Raw genomic sequence first — 24116 nt, forward strand, 5'->3', positions numbered from 1 at the left:
TGTTGGTACCCAATTTTCGCATTTCACTTGAAATAAATAGACATTAAAAATTGATTCAATGATTATTTTGTAGCGTGGAAAATATTCTTTTACGACAGAAATACACTGCTTAAAAAATAGCTTACATAGATTAAATTCTTTTTCGAATTAATAAAGTACTTTTACTACTACTGAAATCATATAATAATAATAATAATAATAATAGATTAAAGAAAGAGAATTGGAAAATAATAAAATGGAATTTTTTAAATTTACATTAGCTCTATACGCTTGAAAAAAACCCTCCTATACATTTCACTACTATAAAAGGTAAAACACAGTAATTTATATTCATTTAAGAAAAATAAAATAACTAAATTGATTCAATTTAGTGAATGTTTCAGCATAAAAAACAATATGTCTAGTTTGTATAGTTATGAAAATCAAGTAAACTTTGTAACAGATTGCTATATTTGGAGAGATTCAGTGACACAATGACAAGACAAGCTAAATTAATCCGATCCGTCCCAGTTCTGCTAACTAAAGGGAGAAGACTCGGTTCAGATGATGGAAAAGTATATTTCACCTGCACCCAGGAACACGAACAACCACAAGCACACAAATGAAGCGTATATTTATGGCATAAAAATGCTTTTGGGAAACGTCACAAAATAGCATACTAAAAAGGGTAATGAACCAATGACCTTTAGGGTCCTTTCAACTGGGAAATACAATGTGAAGGTGAAAATGAGCGCCTTCGGTGCGAAAAAGAGATATTCAAATTTTCAAAATAAAATTACAAAAATTAGATGTCTACCAAGTGGTTTCTGGGGATCTAGCACTCAAGCACAAATAGAAGACTACATAGTTTGAAATCATCTATTTTCAGAATAAATAATTTATTTATTTATTTGTTAACCATTAGTGATCATTCAGACTGATTTGTTTTATCAACTCAACAAAATGACATTAGTGATTTAAATATTAAAATAAAAGAGTTATTTTATATTGACATTCACCTTCGCCAACTTAAACTTTTTATTCAATTATAGGCTTCTTTACTTAGATTTTAGTCTTGCTTCTAGTTTAAATTGTAGCAGGTGGTAGCCTCATAGTTTATCTGAAATCATCTACAATGTATGAAACTTGTAAGTATTAGACAAACAGCCCAATAATATCTGACCCATTTTTGAACTATTCTAATAATGTACATTTGATCTGGAGTGTATATATATATACATACTTCAACATTTCAGTGATGTATTGGTTTGGTCAGATGTTAATGAATTCCATGCATCGGATAATGAAGCTATATTCCATTCATTTGTGCCTTTAATTCGAAACTTTGTTATAATGTTATTTATATAGCTTTTAATTACCCTAAAATATATAAATTTATTCTTAAAGTGATTAATACCACCAAAAGAAAGATAATGTAAGATGAATTCTTATTACAAATGTCAATAATTCATTTGAAGTAATTATTCAAATGGCTATAAATGTGCTGAAACCAAATCGATATAATGAGTCGTTTGTTTTCGTGATACGAATTATTTATTATAGCCATTTATATTTTCAAGTGTCAAGAAATGTATTACATACAATTTAATAGTTAAGAAACAAGAAATTATTTTTTAAAAAATTTCTTACATAAAATATGCAAATAAGATTTACTATTAAAAGTAAATTTTCACCGATTTCATTTAGACAAGTTCAATAATTAAGTTTTAATTTGTTCAGTGTCACACGTGATCAGGTAATAATAATAATAATAATAATAATAATAATAATAATAATAATAATAATATTAATACCATTACTAGTTGCCACAGTATCTAAACGACACAATTTAGCTAAATTTGTCTCTAATTTAATTGTATACAATGAACAGATGATAGTTTTTATAGGTGGTCTGATCTATTTATTTGTTTTCAAAGTCCCATTTCTAAAATAATCTACACCATTTATCTGAGATACCAGTACAGCAATTAGTGATATTATGATTCGATATCGTAACCTTTATTTCTAGTGTGCTAGATGATGAAGATCATTCAGGTTGAGTGGCTTATTATGTAAAGTTTGAAAGCTTAAACTGACGGTTTAGACACATGTACACACTCAGTCGTTGAGTTCCAGGCAGAATTGTCGCCGGTAGATATCACTCCACTTAACTAGACGCGTAAGTGAACGTGTTCAAAATTATTTTATGTTGCTTAAAGACTACAACATATTTGGACGGTCGCGCAATATCGTGTAGTGGTTGAAGTTAGACATTGACACCACTGGCTGCCGGCTCAGTGGTCTAGAGGTTAAGCATTCGCGCGCAAGACCAATGGTCATGGGTTTAAGTCCCTTTTGTGGGGTCAAAGATTCACACAGTTGAGGAGTCCCGTACTAGGAAGAGACGGCCATCCAGTGTTATCCATAGTGGTCTAGCCTCAAATGACTCATGAATTCAACTATTAAATTATTACGATGTCTACAAACCACCATTCTGGTAATTGCTATTCCAATGATCGTCAAACAGCTTGACATCAAGGGTTCACACATGAATATTTACGGAATAATATGTTTTTAATAGACTACAGGAGACAACTAGAATATGTAGCCGTGTAACTTTCAAAGAGCAAATAAGGTATATCATCATTGAATTCATAGACAAGAAAACAATTTGCAATTTTTAATAGTTCATTTAAATGTTCCAAAATATACAAAGTAATACTATTACAGATTAAATGATTTCCAAATTATACAGATGGTGACTATGCCTGAACACCGATTACCACGTCGTGCAATGCTAACGGGTGTTAGAGATGGTTGGAAGAGAATTAGGGGCGGCCAAACCAAAACGTGACATCAGTGCTTGAAGTCGTTAACTCCTAGTCTTAGCCATATTGGTAGATGCAGACTACTTGTTTAAGGTCCGCACGACTATCGTAACCAATGGTTGGAGACTCTTGGTGACATGGCTCAGAATCGATCACAATGGCGTAGGTGTATACACTCCCTGTCTTTCCTTAAACTAAGAGATTAAAATCACTTCATATCTTTCTTTCTACTAACTAATTCTTTCTTCATGTACTGTATCCTTATATGCAATCTTTCTCCCATATATTACCACCTTTGACCTAACCACTCCCATGAATCCGGTGTTCATCTTGCTGTGCTAATGCGGCATGGCAACCTGGACCGATGCATATATGTGCTTGGTCCTACGTTGTAGCTGACTGACTGACTGACAGATGGTGACCAACAATTAAAACAGATTTTATAACTGAAGAAAGAAGAATATATATTTCTTTCTACTTTACTGTATTTTCTGTAGAATTTTTCAAAACAAACTGTAAGTTCTAATGTACATTTAACTTAACCAATAGATGTCAACACAAAAGTTTCGCAAACTATGACCTTATCTAACAAAATAAATCCATTGTTTTCATATCATACTGATTAACGCATCTACAACAGAAAATCTATACAAGGTAAATTTTCATGTATATTTACGGTTAAATAAATTTATTCAATTCCTTTTGAAAACAATTACAAGTTTATTTTATTTTCGTTATTCGAATTCATTTATAATCCAAAGATTTCAGTACTTTAAACCCTATTTTAAAAACAATACAATCGCCACAATGTAATCTGTAGATGAATCTCAATGTTAATGCTCATAAGAATTCTTTCCATCTAATCGAAATGAATTATATAGAAGTATGTTTGTTGTTTATAAGATACTTCGGTTTCGTGTTATTAAAGGCAGTTATCTTCTGTCTTCTAAGCATTCCCGAAATATTTGCTATGCATTTGAAAAAAAACAACAGAATTATGTGTACAAGAGAATTCTATTGCCTTAATCTCTCTTATTTTTTCTTCCCTCACAGCCATCTGCTTTCCTTCTATCTTCTTCGATATGAACTTTTAACATCCAGATGATTTGTTTCTGTCCGATGAAGAATACTTATGGGTGGCTTCTCCCCCTCCACGAAGGGTGAAAGGTCTAAGTAAGTAAGTATAACATTAAAAACAAATCTCCCGAAGAGAAAACTCTTCACTATGACAATCTTTCTTATTTTATGTTTAAATCATGTCGTAAAATGATCTGAGATTGCTTCAATTACTGGATATGTTTATGAGAATAATAATAGTCTAACAGAGTCTAGATATGGTTAGTTTAAAGACCGTGAATTTTGAAGGTAGCTTTATATTAGAGAAACACAAAACCATTCCAAGTAAAAGTGATAGCGATATTAAAGCACAATTTTACCTAGAATACTGCCTTTTTTAATAGTCCTAAAATATCTATTGCTCAAGTAAGTTATCTGCCTACCTAAAATGATTTCTTACCTCTTCACCAGATTTGCAACAACTTCGCATTTGGTATACTTTTTTCGTAAACTCACTTACCTGTAGCTTAACTATAAGTAACAACTCAGATATATCACTCCTTCATTCGAATCATTCCATAAATTTTATCTAATTCAGTAAACAGTAAGGCTTCGTAGATTTCAGGACTAAAATGATCACCTAATAAAGCTTGGAAAAATATATATCGAATAAATTGTTAAGGAATTTCATACTATTGAGCAGATCCTACGTAACATGGTTGTGGATTTCGATTTTTGAGACGGATTATCTGATATCTTTCATCTTCATTAGTTTTTCATTTTTAACTATAATGAGGTTATTGCGTATATTTTAGTAAATACCGTATATATGTAGTTCTCCCACATATCTTATGAAATGAATTTAGAGATTTAGGATTATTCATAGTCTCAAGTAACCGATCATTTATTCATTAAGCCTCATAAACTATTTTATTGGTACTTAGATAGTTTATCAGATTGCAAAACAAAGTGTTAAGAAAATAATAAACAATCGTATCACAATATGAAAACGTATGTAGTTTGACCTTTGTTGTTTTATTTGATATCCGGTGATTTATCTGAAACACTAAGTTCAATATCAATTTTAGATACATACTGGTTCCTGAAATTTAAGCATACATCATATGACATTTGTATAATTAAACATTTTTTTAAAAAATTTGTATATATTAAGTGTCTGATAAGACTCTTTTCTTAGAATCTTAAACTCTTTAACCATATATATATATAGTAATAATGTTTAATGATTAGTGTGTACATATAATACATTAGTCAAATAAGTTAACATACAAAATGAATTTTATACTAAATAAATGTAAAAAAAGTAATAATAATAATAATAATAATAATAAAACAACTGATACTTTCATTAATCATCCTATTGAATTCGAATATGATCTCGAATTTGATCTTAATCTCCAACACCTTTCTTTTTTTTACTTGATTCTTTTCTAAAGATAAAAATCTCTCTTTTTTAAGTAACCAATAATTAATGTAACAATATTTTAAGTTAAAAATAACTTCATGAAATTTGAATGTATGTGAAAATCTAATTAATTACTTCAATAATTAAGTATATACATACACCTATATATATATGATATCTGAAAATGAAATTCACCAAAATAATTCATTAATTACTATTCTTGGCTTGAAAAATATACTTCAATATTTGTTTATCATAATTGTTAGCTCTTATTGCTTTTAATAGTACCTAAATTTTTTTTTAATGATTGTTACTGCTGCTACTACTATTATCACTATTACTATTACTAGTATCACTGATCATGTTAATATGTTATATAACTTCTTTTTTTTTGTATGTATGTAGTTATTTTTCTAGGTTGAATAGTATTAAATAACTTAAGTAATAATTATGAAATCATTTACACATATCACCTGTCAACATTTGTGGCAAAAATAATAATAATAGTAATAGTAACAATAATAGTAACAGAAATTCGTTTGAATCGTTTCATTTTTATTGTGTTAGTGTAAAAATTATTATAATAATAAATATACATTTCTATGATAATCTAAAAAGTATAAAATATTATGAGATGATGGAGAAGATTAGTGGTTTGGGTAGATGAGTTTGATTAGGAGTTTTGTTCTATGAGTTGGATGATCCGGTTGTGGAGCTTTTATTGTTCTTCTGAATGACACGATACTTCTACTTGAAGTTTGTGCTGATGATATCGTTTAGAAGAATGATGAAAACTTCATGATTGAATCATACAGCTCAGAGAAGAAAACTGTACCAAATAAAACATAGCTTAGTCAGTTAAACGTCAAATAGTTTAATAATGAAAAAATTTTTATCAGTGAAAAGGACAAAGTAAAAGATTAATCATATAAAGCTGAAATATATTTCGAGTGAATTTGCACCTCATTAAACGGTAGAAAAACTGAATAGTTTTCTGTATATTGAAGCGAAGTAAGCGAAAACTCAGTTAGGGAATACCAATTTATTGTTTAATGCACTGTTACACAGTTGCTTAGCATAATATTAAATACATCATTTGCAAATCTTCTTTGCCCTGTCCTTTATCTATCCTATAATTCCTCTAATTCTGTTGTTATTTTGACTTCTTTCCGATTTCATTTCTGTTCTTCTGCCAGGCATTGCACATTGCTACCTACTACTTTTATCTGCCAGCAAAAGTGGCATACTTCAAGCAAGATCGTTTGATCATACAAAAATACCATCGCAGTATCTAAAGATATATATATATATATATATATATATATATATGCCAGTAGTAATAATAATAAAAATTGACTAGGATGACAAAACTTGAAATAAATATTTCCTATATCTCCTATATAAAATGCACTGAGATCTACTTATTTGTAAATTGTGATTTCATCGGGTAGGTAATAGCGCGGTTAGACCCATGGTATTAGTGAATGATGGTAAATCAGTTGATGAGGTTGTGAATTTTCATCAACTGAGATGGTTGGGTCACGTGCTATGTATGCCTGAACACCGATTACCACGAAGCGCAATACCGACTAGTGTTGAGGACGGATGGAAGAAAGGTAGGGGCGGCCAAACCAAAACATGGCATCAGTGCTTGAAGTCGCTAACTCCTAGTCTTAGCCATATTGGTAGATGCAGACTACTTGTTTAAGGTCCGCACGACTATCGTAACCAATGGTTGGAGACTCTTGGTGACATGGCTCAGAATCGATCACAATGGCGTAGGTGTATACACTCACTGTCTTCCTTTAAACTAAGAGATTAAAATCACTTCATATCTTTCTTTCTACTAACTAATTCTTTCTTCCTGTACTGTATCCTTATATGCAATCTTTCTCCTATATATTACACCACTGAGTTAACTGCTTCTATGAGCCCAGTGTTCATCTTGCTGTGCTAATGAGGTGTGGCAACTTGAACCGATGCATGTATGTGCCTGGTCGTACAGTGTAACTGACTGACCGTGATTTCATTCAATACTACCGTTGTTCTTCGAATTAGCTATTTACTACTTCAACATTTAATTAAGTTCAGATTAAAGATGATTTTATTAAATTTATAATGAACAATCCAATTTTATTGACGTATTATTTGAGAATTTTTTGAAGATGTACAAATATAATAGTTATTTGACTACATAATAAAGTAACTTGTTATTTGCTGTTTTGCATGACTATTAAAAGGTAGACAATTAAGTGTTAAATGGTATCTATTAAAGATTTTCACATGATATTTTGTTTATGGTTTCCCCCTCGTTTCTCACATATCCAATTTATATTTATAGATATAGATATAGATATATATATATATCCTTATAAATTTCATTTGAATCATAGCATAATGATTGAAGGTCTCTATCAGTTGAACTCATGAAGTATATTCTATATTATTTGGTAGTTCATCAAATTCGTGAGTATTAATATTAATTGTATGATTTGAATCCATGTATTCATTAGTTGAAATAACTATGGTTGTCATACAACTATTGACTTTTTGATTTATAAAATGTTTATTCCACTTTGAGTAACGTTCAATTTAACTAAAATAAATTCACGATAATTACTAGTCACTATTTGAAGAAAATAGTTGATCCAATGTACATCTTGCATTATTGTAATGATACTCTAACTACAATTGTTTTTAAACAAAAAGCCTAAAAAATTGTAAATCAATGAATAGAATAGAAGTTTTAAAAGTAAATTCTGTGATTATGATATGCGAAACTATGAATTGTCTCAGTTGCATTTAATTCATAGTGAGTTAACTTAGCTACTGTTGCGATTCCAACATATTAGGTTATAATGTTGGAGCATCTTCTTTAATGTTTAAATGATTAAATTTATTAGATTACAATTAAAATTAGAGGGAAAACTATCATTTCAAAAGTAAACACAAACCTCTGTATTACTAAGTAGCATATGTAATCAATCTAATGAAGAATTAAATTCACAAAATATATTTCTATACATTTTACTCAATAAAAGCTTATTATTCAACTAAAAATAAATGTAATCGAAAAATAAATATAATAATACAAATAACTCAGATAAGTTGAACAAACACTTCTTTTTAATCTTACACTTGTTGGTAGATTATGCTGGCGAAGACACTCGTGGGGAAAATACAGTTGTTCTCGAGTGGAAGCTTGCCTTTTGGCGAAGTTCACCTATTTTCAAACAACGAGAAGCGTATTACGCTCATATGATTTTAAGATGGTGGAGGAGATTTGTAGCTCAAATGATGGAGTTTTGTTCTCTGAGCTGGATGGTTTAATCGTGAAGCTTTCGTCGTTTTTCTGAACGACACCATCAGCACAAACTTCAGATAGAAGTTTTTTTTAATAAAAATAGTATTTTCGGTTTAGTGTGCAAAGTTTTTCCATTTATTTATCAATCACAATATTTCTTTCACGCTAAGATATATTCTGTACATTTTCTCAAGAGTTTATTTTATTTAAAAAAATCATTTTTTACCAATTGTAATACAAAGATAAGTAAGTTACTTTAATTATTGTTTTAACTTTTTTATGTAAATACCTAAATTTATTTACATTAAACTTCTAAATATAAGTTTATTAGAAACTACTTATATTACTAATAAGTAGGTTAATTTTTGAGTCATATTTCTAAATATCACTGACAATAATGTATATAGACATTACTATAAATAAATAATTTCTTTCTTAATCACTATTCAGATCATTTTTACTTTATTTATACATAAATATTAAAGAGGTACATGTACTTCACAAACCATTTGAAGCATTAATCCATAATTTTGTATTGATATCGACTGACAAATTAGAATTAAATGAATAACTTAAATGTTTCAATAATAACAAATTTCATTTATGCACAACTTCTTATACAAACCTTCACTGTCTTTTTTTGTTGTTGGTGTATTTTCTGACTGATTAAATGGTAAAAATATCTAGGTAAAATATTGAAATACAGATACATTCTCATTAATCTATTCCAATAAAGATTCAATCAAAAATCAATTAATTCTTGGTATTCAAATGAAATTTGTATTATTAAAGGACTTCAGTTTTATCAATGGAAATTAATTGAACGAACCAGTAGATACATAGTTACACGATAATTTGTCAGATAGAAAAAAAATCAAACAGTCCATCGACAACAAAAATAGAGTTTTTGAAGGAATACATAGTTTGGAAAAACTTACAACTACGGTCAAAATTTTACTGTAAAGTGATCTGACAGTAAATTCAACAAAAAAAAATTACTCCTTATCGAATGTAGTAAATCATAAAGAAGCAGAAAGGTACTAATTAAATCATCAACATATATCCTAGCGGTATAATTTTAAGCAAAAAATCAAATTATTAAACTCGATGATTCAAGGATCTAAATTAAGAAAGCTAATGAGTGAACCGAAAAAACAGGGTATTAACCAATGAAGGAAAATCCGGCACAAGAAAAAAGCGAGCTTACGATTACAGCGACCTTGAGTGACTTGTCTTAAGGCAGTCATTTCAAATTGAAAATTCCTGAGGTCGGTGGCGTGTTTGTCAGCTAGCTTAATTTAGTAGTATGTACACCTTGAGGAGACCCTTTTATTTCAAGGGACATCGAATGATATACAGTCATGTACGTCGTATGTTTTTATCTTCTATTCAGCTGAAGAAAAACACTGTGTTGCGCTTTTTAATTACTGACCTATAGCTAGCAGCAGGAGAGTTTTCACCTTTTATTCTTTTGTAATCGTAAGAGTTTTTTCTCCATTTATTCAGTAGGAATACTGCGTTAAGTATTTTGATACTCCCCGCAGACAATCCTATCTTAGAGGTTTTTGACGTGGGGTGAATTCGAAAACACTTTGACGGTTTTCCAGTGTGTAAGAAAAGCATGGTTCTGTTATGTGCAGATGATATTTACTCTTAACGTCAACGTACAAAGTATGGACTTTGTTTTTTTTATGGTCACTAGTAGTAACAATACTGCGCAGCTGCCAACTCCAGGACAACATACGTGTATAGAAAATTGTTGTTACCAATAAAATGCGCGTTCACCTTAGTAATATAGGGAAGCTGAATTTTATGAACATATTCCGTGATGACGTGTAACGAATGTACTGTTCGCATTAATATTGTTGCAATAAAATATACAATAATCCATAATCAATTCTTTTCATGTTCTCAGCAATACAGGAAGGTAGTCCCGTATGGCCAATTTTTGTAGGTGCCTACGACAAATTTGTGCGATGCCATATGTGACAAACTTACTAATAATACTTGTGAAGCCAGCTTAAAAATAACACGGGAAATAATAGTTCGAAAGAAGCCTTTTATAAAATGAAATAAAAACATATACAGATATTAAGTAATACATTAAAACTCAATTATGCTTATATGTTCTTTGGATCACTATCCTCGCTAATTTACTCTAGATCTTGCACCTGTCTCGCAACATCCATCGATTGTGATATTTCGTTTACGGGGAAGGTCGCACTTTTGAAAAGTGAACACAAAAAAATTAACCAAAAATGTTTACTGTAACCTTGACTTGATGCAGATTGTACTACAGAATCGGTGGATATTTATACCCAGTTTCTTTTAATTCCACGTAATGTATAAACAATAGCGTGCTTAAGAGTCAATACGTGAGCTAAACAAGCTTTTCCGGACTTCCAAAGATCAACTAGAATAAACTTCGACAATTTCTTCACCTAAAGTTTTATGAACAAATGTCACAACTCCCAACGCAGCTTCTAGAGTTTGATTAGTATAAATAGGACGATCTCGATCACCCTATTTTGGTGAAAATTTTGTCGCCAGACCTGAGGAGATTTCGGATTTTTCCCAAAATTTCCCCCAAAGTTTCAAACATTGAGGAAAACCCTTTATATTAACTGTTAAAAATTCAAATTTTTTAACAGCTTGGGGAGTCTCTTCAAAGTTTTGAGACTTACTCAAAATATCCCAAGAATTTCGCAAACTTTGAGGAATCCATCTATGTTCTATGGTGAAACCGTAATATGTTTTTGCATTCAGTGGACATTATGCATCTGATACCGTCTATAAATTGAATCCCAACTGCTACATGAAAAACGTTAACACTCTACACACGATAAAGACTTATAACAACTAATCGTGTTGGTATGTTTTTTCAGATTTGTTTAACACTTTGTTAGCAAGTACAGTAATTAATTATGTTTTTCAGTTTCTCACCAGTAAAAACTTGCACCACAGTATCATTCATGCTTAGATTTTGCTGGCCTACATATATTTGAAAAAAAACTTATCAAAGAATACTTTTCGGCTGCATATTTAAATTCCACTACAGTTACATACATGCGTTGCATTTTTCTTTTTATTTATTCCCCTTTTTGTGAGTAAAATGGAAACATATTATTTTCAATGCGATGGGTCACGGATTAGACCTAGTGGTTAGAGAATAATTCCATTGGCGAGTGTATGGTTAATGTTTCCATATCCTCAAATCTTTTATTTGCTAAGTGACTCGCAATCATATTCATTCTTGCGTTCAATATTTTGAATGGAACCATGTTGTAAAGTTAGAAAGAAACCCCATTATTCTGGCTGGTAGTTGCCTTCGCTTTGACGTCAAACCATTCGGGGATTTCACTTAACAATTCCTCCTTGTGAGCAATCGTCACTCGGCCACATCATTGCTTTTCATTTATTTATTTTATTCCTTTACTCATTCATTTTAATAATCACAAACCTCATCTATTAATAAAAGCTGAGATCATTTTTGGATTGGAGCTAGGAACATTCTACAATCTTCACAAATCTCTCTATACTAAAAATCATCATGTGATCACAAGTGACTACATTCAAAATGCAACTTGTGGAGTTCTAGTGAAGAGCCGTGACCACTTGAGTTCAACCACATAGAGTGTTAGGCAGTTGTTCACTGCAGGCAATAAGTGTTGTGCATTATCGTGAATTGGTCAAAGTTGAACATGTACACCTCTAGGTGCAGGCTCAGTGGTCTAGAGGTTAGGCGTCCGCGTGTGAAAACTAATGGTCTTGGTCTGAATTTCCGGTTGCGGGCTCGTGCATGGCCTTTGCCGAGGAGTCGCATACTATCACAAAACGCCCATTCAGTGCTTTCAGCTTTTCAGTGGCAGTCTAACTACTGTCACCTCTCAGTTTAAACCATGAAAACGCCTAATTTATAACAAACTGACATTAAATCTCCTCAAGCTATATGTGGGAATGCCTACACTATGTATTTTAACTGATTACTAACCTTGATCTAATTTATACTACCTTGTGATCAATCTTCAGGGTCCTATCACAAATGACAGACTTAGTTATCACCTGTTGACTGGTAAAACTTTGAGAAATATCAACGTTCTCTTTTTGTTGTTGTTGTTGATTATTATTATTATTTTATTTATTTGAACACATAAATATTGGTACAAGGAAGCACCAAACAGATACTCGCCACACAAGTCACTTGCTTTGTGTGTGGGCTGTGATACTGCTTGGGTGCCCAGACCGAAACACGTATTTTCCTTAGGGGACCACGCCCTGAACATTCGACCTGAGGGTTTAATCCACAAGGTAGTGGAACAACGTCATGAGATGCAGTCCCATGGTAGCCGGTGACCAACGATAAGTTCATACACCATTTGTCTCCTTCAGGATGCCACGAGACGGCATGAGTAAGACTTCTCTGTCAGTGTCTGTATACGCGTAGCAGTGTGAAAGCATTTCGAGAGGGAGAGCTGACCCTCGCCACTGTCAGACATACCAAGGCATTTGAGGGTAAAAACAGTCCCTCATTTTCCATTTCTTAATTCAAGTAACTCCAGAGCATTGTTCTAGCAAACTTAATTTGTATAGAATTTAGACTAGAGAGAATAAAAATCTTAGCGCAAGATGAGCTCATTTATTTTAAGGTTCTACTTTAACTACTCATAACCTAGAATCAGTAGTAGTAATTATTTACATTATATCATATTGTTGAAGATTAGTAGTTTGGACATTCTTATGGAGTATACAAGGAACAGAGCACAATCGTTATTCTGATAAAGCAATGAGAAAATGGAGTCGATGTGAAAAATGTGATGTATTGGCGCTATACTCGTCAGGGTATTTTATATGAAGATTATTAACAATCAATTAAATGAATGTTCAAGTAAACAAAGTAATGAGGGCGAGAGAATTAGTCCTTGACAAATTTTCAAAGTTTTTTAAACTGTATTGATATCAGTTCTGTGCGTCGTCTCAATCCTGTTTCGCTGTCGATGAACATGGTTTTCTACTTCCCAAGTTGATCGGAACATTTGACATTAACTGGTTTTGAAGCCATCTTGGCACTTGTTCCTTAGGTTCATTGAAGCCTTGGCTATTCGTAAATTTCAACCCCTCTTATACGTACAAAAACAATGTCATAACCTTGAATTTACACTGGTAGTCCTTGAGTCATTTTATGACTTAGGGTAATGCGACGACTTCCCATTCTTTTTATACGATGTAACATTTTTTTCTCGCCTTCATTACTTTGTTTACCTAAAGTTTCATTGAATTGTTACAATTCTTCTTAGAAAATGCCCTGACGAGTATAGGGCCAATACATCACATTTTTCAGATTAATTCCATTTTCTCATTGCTCTATCGAAGTTTATATAATGACTTCGGATTTGTAACTGTAAAGCCTGATAAAAAATTACCGAAAACGATCGTTCGGTCTAATGAACATTAAAATAAGAATGCCGAGTACGGACGAGTTATAAGATGGTACAGTGGATGAATATTTATGATAGTAAATATGAAAACTCTAGGCAAAAAATTTTAAACCATATGGAAACACATTTTTAGATATTGAGAACTGACATCAAAAATATATATAAACAGCCATACAGCTTAATAGATTAGCAGTGCAAGACTAAGTAAAGGTCAATAAACGACGACGGATTGAAAGCAATTTTCAAGTAAGAACAAGAAATAATACATTACACAACTGATTTATGAAAAAGAGAAATTACCAGAATAGTGAGAAATTTATAGCTATATCCTTTAGAATAAATTAGTTCGTTGTCAAACTTCTATTAGCTACAGTCGTGATGAAGCAAACTAAATCCGAATTTGTGTGAATATTTAGTATTTTGAAGCTTACAGATTTTCAGCTATCAAGCCCGCGACTGACATTGGTAACGTTAAAAACGAGTTGATCCTTGGATTCCAATTTTTGTGGGATCGGCTTCGTATAAATGTGCTATGAACATAAATCTTCCATCTTACTCCGTATATTACTTAGGCTAAACCCGTTCGTGCGACCGCAATGATAAGAAGCTAAACACGTTTTAAGTTGTAGGAATTTGTTTTAAGCACTTGTTTATCCAGACAGACATTCAGAATGAAAAGCAGGGGAGCGAAGAATCAGACTGGAGAAAACCAGTGTTAAATTTGACAGAGTTAAAACACGCCGAATGGAGTGAAGTGATACACACACATCTTCATATAAAAAAATCAGGGTTGATGGGCGAATAATTGACACGATCAAAGTGACTCAAAAAATTGTTTACTTGACCTGCTTGGGGATTAGAACAATCCATGTGAGCTTGACACAGTACTAGACAAAACACTGAGAATAACATTCAGACGTATGTTCTCAGTGTATGGCTATCTAGTGGATAAAACATATAGAACAGTTACGGAGTTTTGTTCTGCAAGAAAACATTTAGGCATAGTAGTATCTACTGAGAAAAACACAACTTTCTATACGGGTTTTGAAATAGTGATGAATGTAACCGGAGTAGAATGACGCTCGTTCAACTTCGTGAAACATGTGTGTTGACTCTAATATAAAGTTTTAGGAATCGTCTTAATTTATATTATTTGGAGATAGTTCATCCCACCAATTACCTTTAGTTAGGTACCGATTGTAAACGAGAGGTCACTATATAGTTTCTTGATACTAGTACGAAATCCTTTTGCAATAATTATTCATAAAACCAGGAGGAAGGAAATATTTTTGACAGCATCATCACGAACCTTGAGCACACATCCATGCATTGGTTTGTATAGACATAAGGCACTGTTAATCCTAATTATTTTATACCCAATCGGTTGACTGATAATGGGTTTTAATCCATGTGTTCATGTTTATCCAACAATACAGTAACTCAACTAGACTCAGACAACAATTTATACGATTGACCGGTAAATCCAAACTATGCAGTATATTCCTCATACCACACAATAAGATTCATACTTTTCACAGTCTCCGTACCTAATAAGGTTCATCTATATAACTCCATCGGTGGTCGATTCTTAGCATGAAAAGGCAATATACGATATGTGGTGATAGGTGCGAATTCGACGTTAGCTGGTTGGTCACACCATTCTTATCTAATACAAGTATGCCTCCGACATATCGATTAAGTCCAACAACGTTAGTGACCTAAACATTCACCAGTTAACACGATATTACCATGGAAAGTTTGCAGGGATCGTTTGGTTTGAAAATACTTTAGTTGAAGGAATAGATAAGTTTATCTACTATCTAACCATCAACAAGGCTGAGAAATCATCCGTCATCCTAGTGAGTAGAAGGGTCGTTTTCAGTTGATGACTAGGTAATTCGTACTCAAGTTTACACCGACACAAAACTAGCACTTCTTTAGTACATAGCAAACAGTACATCATTTTCGCTTTATTTAACATAACAGATATTCATGTGCCTGGATTTGTCATACGTTTGTCACATAAATCAAATTAGTAGCATTGAAAGGACGGTATCTTTCTTCAACTGTATATATATTTCCCTTCAATTTAAAACACTGAGTCAAAACGTAATTCGATAACACAGAGCAGTACTACTCTTCTTTGTTTATTACCTTTTATTCACTAAAACGGAACTCGTTATTAAACATCAATTAGCTTTCTGCATGATTGTTATGAGTTCAGATTTTATGGTTCAACTACTAAACAAAAACGGAATGCCGATTGACAGATGAAATACAATAATCCAAACTATTGACATAAGAACCTGGATGGTTTGGGATGAAAGATAGGACTACTTACCAGAAGAATAATTTTTGTATAATAAAATAACACTTTTATACAAAGTATTAACAGAATAGAGATGACCAAATTTCACAAGCAATTGAATTACATCAGTTTCGTAGTTCACACGGTAATAAATTAGCTCTTGAGTGCTAAACCTATCACTAGCTCGTTATATCAATAAATAATAATTGTTTCAATGTCGTCACTTTAGATTTCGTTGAATAAATTATATCTCCAAGTGTATAGTTGTCTGTAACTTTGCACTTGACATTTTGTAAGTTTTATAATGAGAGTGGATTAAAACAAGTTAATTCAAACATCAGTTACAATGTAAAAGATATTTTAAAGTCAACTGTCTACGATAAATAGGGTTGGTTGAAAAATGTTCAAGACAGAAAAATTAATTTACATTTATTTTATTTTACCATATTTCGTAATATTTAGGTATCAGAATTACAACTAAACAATAAGATTCATTAAAATGAAGAAACAGAACGGTCCATTCGTCTGTTTAATGAACGATTTATCTATGACTTTCAACCTCTTTGGTACAGGAAGTTATGAACGTAATTCATATTTTCTAATTGATGAAAATTAAGAATTAATTTTCAGATTAGCGGTTAGTATTAAAAGATATCAGGCTAGCAATTTAAAAACGTGAAGTCCGTTTAAATGTCTAAAACACACCTAATATGTGCTGGAGATTAGAATGATTTATTTTTCCGTAAGATATTTCATCACTATAGGTACCAACTTACAAATTTTAGTATACTTCACTGATATTTGTTTGGTTCTTTGGGTTTATATAATATCTGATGTGAACTATGTCTTTACTAACTAATACACAACAATTTATGTCACAACAGATAAGCAACCTCCCTAATACTCGTGGAAGATATTTAGGAAACTAATGATAGATAAGTTTTGTATGTCCTAAATTCACTAACTACATATATTTATCACAACTTTGGGAAGCAAAAGAAATGAAATTTCAAAATGTTACAGCTTATTGTTACTGATCATTTTCGGTGCAGCAACTTTGGTCGATAATTAATAAAGCGCAATAAATCTTAAGCTACATAACCGCAAATGTATTATACGGTTCGAAAAATAAACTTTATGACCAACTTTTCAATATATAATGGTGACGAATGAGTATCAAAAAATAAAGAGCACCTGTGTACACCAAAAAAAGGCTTTTGAAGATGATCGAAACAAGATTATCAATGTGATAAAATAGTAAGACATTATATTCTTACTAAGGATTTATTCAGTAATAGATGAAGCACAAAAGTTGAAAATAATTACAAATATAATTGGACATTATTTAGACCAGGCGAATGGACCTGGACCAGGGAGGATTTTACCAACAACACCATAACCAATAGTAGCGGAACTAGCACGAATAGTAAAACGCTGTCCGACTTCAAGAGCCTACAACAATAAAAAGTTTGCTTTATAAAAACGAGTAAGATCTATCGTGTAAATAGCTACAGAAGCATGTAACTAATTTTGTCTATTAAAAGTGATGTGAAGTAGAGGAAGTAAATGTGATTTGACGGTGAGTATTTATAACCAGACACGCAGATTACTTACTCTTAAATATGTGCTTTAATTTTTCTTATTGATCACCACTCCGTACTCACTGAGTGACTGTTTGTAACAGTGTGCAATAAAGTATTGTCTAGCATTACTCTGGTTTCCTATTTTCGGTCGTCAACCAAGTATGAGGTAACGTGATCTGATCTTTTTATAGAGGATCATTCGAATATCCAATCTAGAAGTGTTATGAACTTGGTCGCCCTGATCAGTTTTATTTTCATATTATAATATTATCGTATTATACCGCAAAAAGTATTTTAACGTTATACCAAAAATCTCCGTCTGTGGACCACCTAGGGTTAGTGCCGGTCCCGAAACCAGATAAAGGAGAGTTGGGTATGGGATCAACAAACCGTCCTGTGGAAAACAACCTTGCTAAAAAAACTCCAACCAAGAACAATTTAAACGAGTTGAAGGATCTTCATTCAGGAAAATTGATGCCTTATGGTGAAAGGCGACATTCTTCGGAATTCACGAGTCTGATGCCATTTCTAACAACCAAGACAACAATTAATATTTATATATCGAATATACGAACAATGTTGGAGATTGGGAGAACCAGCTAAATAACTGAGATGAGGAGATACAACTTGGTGGTGATCCGAATAAGTGAAATCCATTGGACTCAAGGTGAACAAAAAAAGATAGCCTCGGGAGAGATGCTGTTGTACCCTGACAGGTCATGAGGAAGAAAGTGCTTCGCATACACAAGTATTTTCACTGATGCCATTCAAAATAACACGGAAAGTACTTACAGGATCAGAATCTTATGGGTTCAGAATAATCAAAGGATCATTCAAAACAAAAGAAGGGGATCGCAATGATAGGAAGCCTAAACGACGAAGTCAGAACGGATAACACCAAGTGTGAAGATATCACAAGACGATATGAACTGGAAGAAAGGAACGAAAATGGTTAGAGATTTGCAAATTTTTGCATTCAAAGTGGTCATAAGTGGCAATATGTCCACCCACAAACCCATACACAACGCTATATGGGTCTCACCGAATCATAACGCAAAGAACCAAATGGATATTTGCAGCACTGAAAAATCTAGAAGATCAATGGAAGACGTGAGAACTAGGATAAGAGCTGACATAGCTTCAGAATGCCATATAGTTGTAGCCAAGATGAAACTAAAGCTCAAGAAACACTGTAAAACTAGACAAACAGCATTACGAAAGTTTAATACTGCTTTATTTTGAGACATTGGAAGACTCAACGAATTCGAGATAGTGCTCAAAAATAGATCACAAGTCTAACAAGATCTGCTGAAATAATAGGAAGCTACAATCGGGAACGACTAGAAAGGGATTGAAGAAGTACTGACTTCAACGTGTCAGGAGGTTCTGGGTCACAAAAAGCATCTTCGGAAAAAATGAATCTCTATCGATACGCTGGGCTAAATTCAAGAAAGGAAGGACAAAGAAACGGCAATTAACAACAGTTGAACAGTAGCAGAAAAAGTCAAGACACTCCGAACACATAGAAGCAAACAACAGCGTGAAGAGAAGCATCAGAGCCGATAAGCAGAAGTACGTGGATGGAAGATCTGGTAATGACAGTGGAAAAAGCTACAAGAGAAGAAAGTACGAGACAACTATATGATACAACGAAGAAACTAGCTGGGAACTGTAGTAGAACAGAGACAATGGTCGAAAACAAGAAGGCAAACCAATCACCGAGACTCTAAAACAGTGGAACAGGTGAATAGAATACTTCGAAGAACACTCGAATAGACCAGTTCCACTAAATCCATCGAACATCGAAACAACACCTGCATATAGTGCAGTGGCTCTCACCACCCCAACAGTCGAAGATATCAGACAACATACCAACTGAAGCACTGAAGTCAGGCATAGAAGTAACTTCAGATATACGACCTATTCAGGAAGACTTGAGAGGAAAAAGTCAGTCAGTCAGTCAGCTACAAGATGAGACTATAATTTATGGTGCGAAATTCACTCATCCATTTGGATATTTTTGGCATTATAGCTGATGTCAGTTCGTGATGAAAACTCTAAATCTAATTCCTAACCCTAACCATCAACTAAAAATCATAAGACTAATTTCCCACACGGGTTTATAACCTCATTTGGTCGTAGTTATTAGGTGGACACTCTCAGAAGCACGAGCAACAACAACAGGAACAAATTAAACGTATACACAGCATAAAACTGTCCTTGGGAACCGTTACAAAATAGCATAGTAAAAGATACAACGGACGAATACTGTCTAAGATTATCAAACGTGGGAAACACGATATGAAGGTTAAAAAGCGCTTTTGGTGCGAAAACGAAGAAATTTGAATTTTAAAAATCAAGTCAAAAAAATAAGGTCTTCACCAAGTGAGATCTAGGATCTAACATCCCCAACAAAAACATTATGTATAATGATAGAAGCCCCCGAATGCCCTGGTACGGCCGAGAGTAGGGGGAGTCCGCTCTCCCTCTCGAAATGCTCTCACATGGTCACGCGTACATAGCCTCTGCTAGGGAAGCCCTATTCACTGCCTTCTCGTGGCGGGGATGTTGTTTACAAAATTGGGAGGACGAAAAGCGGATGTCCGGCGCTTTAACCGGGTTGGTGGACATGGAGAGTCCACCTAGGGGAGTTGGAAAACCCTGATTCCAAACCAATGGTGCACATGGGCTCCAGTATCCTAAAAGAACAAATGGCATATGAACTAATCGTTGGTCATCGGCTACCATGGGACTCTCCTCAAATGTCACCATAGCCAACGATTCTAGTGCTCAAAACACTGTCCCAGGTCTACTGAAACCTCGCTCCAAACTACACATTGGAGCCTTCAATGTACACACCCTATGTCAAATCAGTCAACAGGCTTCCTTGGCTAAAACCCTGGAATCTCGTACCCTTGATGTATGCAGTGTCTCTGAAACACGCATACAGGATCCCAGTGTGGTCATTCACTTGACCTCACCTCGGCAAAACGGAGAGCCAACGAGACACACCCTCCGTGTATCTGGTGACGCGATGACCGGCTCTCGTGGACTAGCAGGAGTAGGGATATCACTAAGCATGAGGGCGGAACAAGCACTGTTAGAGTGGATCCCCGTCAACAGTCGTTTATGTGCTGTTCGGCTAAACGGCTACGTAAGAACTCGTAAGAATAGGGACACACGTCGTTGCCTTTTTTGTCGTTTCTGCCTACGCTCCCACCGACTGCAGCTCAGTTGAAGTGAAAGATGAATTTTAGAGAAAGCTGTCCGAACTTCTTCAGAAAGCTAAACGCTCAGACATAGTACTCGTAGGGGGTGACTTTAATGCTCAGATAGGTAGTTTAAACCAAACAGAAAGGGATTTAGGTGGATATTTTAGTATTCCGACACAGCGAACAGATAATGGTGATCATCTGCTGCAACTATGCTCAGACAATCGTTTATTTTTAGCAAACACAAATTTTAAGCATAAAGAGAGACATCGTCTAACATGGCGACCCCATACACCAAAACAACGATGGACTCAAATAGACCATATTGCCATCAGTCATCGTTGGAGAGGGTCGGTAGATTGTCGTTCATACTGGAGTACCTGCTTGGACTCCGACCATGCCCTAATACTGGCACGCATCTGCTTGCGCCTCACTGTACGCAAAAAAGCCACAGTAAAAAGACCCATTAGAACTGAATTGAATAGCGAGAAAACCTAAAGTAGGTTCCAGGAACAACTGAGGTCACAGTTTGGTAGTTCTGAAAACGAGGCCGACCCAGATGTTGCTTGGAAAGATATACAAACAGCTGTGGAAACAGCAGTGACATCTATCAGTGATTTAAACCACAGGGTTACAAAGAACCAATGGATTTCTTCAAGGTCTATTGCACTGATGGATTCTCGCAAACTCGTCCCATTAGGCTCTGAACATGATGAAGAGCGACAACAAATCAGATCTAGGTTAAGAAAAAGTCTAAGAAACGACCGTGTGCAGTGGTGGGCAACGAAAGCAAAAGAGATGGAAAAGGCGGAGACTATACGGAACACAAGACAGCTTTACAGACTAATAAAAGTAACTGGAACTAATAAGTCAAGTGTAAGTGAGATTATTTCGGAAAAAGATGATACTCTCATCTGCTCCCAATCCAGACGTTTAGAACGATGGGTGGAACATTTTAGGGAACAGTTCAGCTGGCCTTCAGCTACTCTACAACTACCCTCCATTCCCAGACAGTGTAAATGGAACATTGAAGTAGGTCCCCCAACTCTAGCAGAAGTTCAAAAGGCTATAGTTAATCTGAAACGAGGAAGGGCAGCTGGTCCAGATGAATTGGCTCCAGAAGTCTTTAAGGATGGTGGTTCAATTTTAGCGATTAGGTTGACTAATATTTTAGCTAAAATCTGGGAGTTAGACGTTATTCCATCTGACTGGTCGCAATCACTTATCGTCCCAATATATAAGAGAGGGTCAAAATCATCCTGTGACAACCATAGAGGGATTAGTTTAACTAATATAGTATCTAAAATACTAGCCTCGATAATTATCAGACGCCTAACTAAGACTCGTGAACTGCAATCACGAGAGAATCAAGCTGGCTTCAGACCTGGTCATGGCTGCATCGACCACATATTCACCATTCGTCAGATTCTAGAACACAGGCATACATATCGACGTCCGACAATGGTGGTCTTTCTTGACTCAAAAGCAGCATTTGATTCGGTAGACCGCGAGATTCTGTGGCAGTGTCTGTCATTGAAAGGCGTACCTCAGAAGTACATAAACCTTGTAAAGGCTCTTTACTCGAACACTACTAGTCTAGTCAGAGCTTATGGCGAACTGTCATCTACTTTTGCAACCTCAAGCGGTGTCCGTCAAGGCTGGCCACTTTCTCCATTTCTGTTTAACTTCATCATAGACCTACTGATGGAAATAACGTTCTCGTCGACTGAATTCTCGGGTATTGACCTCCTTCCAGGAGGTCCACTTATCGACTTAGAATACGCAGATGACATAGTCCTGTTTGGTGAAGACGCTGATAGAATGCAGAGTCTTTTGGTATCACTGAGCAACAATGCCAGAATGTTTGGAATGCGCTTCTCTCCCTCTAAATGCAAGTTGTTGCTTCAGGACTGGTCTGCGTCAACACCTGAACTAAGGATAGAGAGTGAAGTAGCCGAGTGCGTTGACAACTTCACTTATCTTGGAAGTCTGATCAGCCCTAATGGGTCGGTGTCTGACGAAATCTCAGCATGGATTCGAAAAGCTCGCTTGGCTTTTGCCAACTTACGTCACCTATGGCGAAGGCGAGATATCCGTATATCAATAAAAGGACGAGTATACTGCGCGGCAGTCCGTTCTGTTTTAATTTACGGCAGCGAAACATGGCCTTTAAGAGTAGAAGACACTCGTAAGCTACTAGTATTTGACCACAGATGCCTTAGAAATATTGCTGGCATCTGCTGGGATCACCTGGTAAGTAATAGTGAGGTTAGACGCAGGGTATTAGGTAATGATGGTAAATCAGTTGATGAGGTTGTTAATCTTCATCGACTGAGATGGTTGGGCCACGTGTTACGTATGCCTGAACACCGATTACCACGTCGTGCAATGCTAACGGGTGTTAGAGATGGTTGGAAGGGAATTAGGGGCGGCCAAACCAAAACGTGACATCAGTCCTTGGACTCACTAACTTCTGGTCTGAGCCATATTGGTAGATGTAGACTACTTGGTTGGGGTCCGGGAAACTATCTTATCCAGTGATTGGAGACTGGATGACATGACCCAGAATCGATCACAATAGCGTAGGTGTCTATACTCTTTGTCTTGCCTTAAACTATGAGATTAAATTTACTTTATACCTCCCTTTCTACGAACTAGTTCTTTTTCCCTTTATTACATTCTTATATGCTATCTTTCTTTTATATATTACTACCATTGAAGTGACTAGTTCTATGAATTCATTGTTGATCTTGTTGTGCTAGTGAGGTGTAGCAACTTTGACCGATGCATATATGTACCTGGTTCTACGTTGTAGCTGATTGACTGACTGATAACACAGGAAGAATTAGTTCGTAGAAAGAAAGACATAAAGCAATTTTAACATCAGGGTTTCAGGCAAGACAAAGAGTGTATACACCTATGTTATTGTGATCGATTCTGAACCATGTCACCCGGAGTCTTCAAACGGAGGAAGAACAAGTGCCG

General features: G+C 34.5%; 1 protein-coding gene across 3 annotated transcripts in view; it reads right to left on the minus strand.

Annotated features, from left to right (window-relative positions):
• Positions 1-5217: 5217 nt before the first annotated feature.
• TUF1 (translation elongation factor Tu) overlaps positions 5218-24116 on the minus strand; it is a 37916-nt gene continuing 19017 nt past the window's right edge. For 2 of the 3 annotated variants that reach the window (XM_051210923.1, XM_051210924.1), the window contains exon 7: positions 17605-17788. Coding sequence is in view for 2 of the 3 variants with exons in the window: in XM_051210924.1 (XP_051073219.1) it covers positions 17678-17788 (111 nt within the window). In the remaining variant the exon portion in view is untranslated. Of the gene's footprint in view, positions 6119-17604; positions 17789-24116 lie in introns of those variants that run through there. The other variant, XM_051210922.1, reaches the window with a different exon arrangement.

This window comes from Schistosoma haematobium, chromosome 1, assembly GCF_000699445.3.
Source record: "Schistosoma haematobium chromosome 1, whole genome shotgun sequence".
Classification (NCBI taxonomy): Eukaryota; Metazoa; Platyhelminthes; class Trematoda; order Strigeidida; family Schistosomatidae; genus Schistosoma; species Schistosoma haematobium.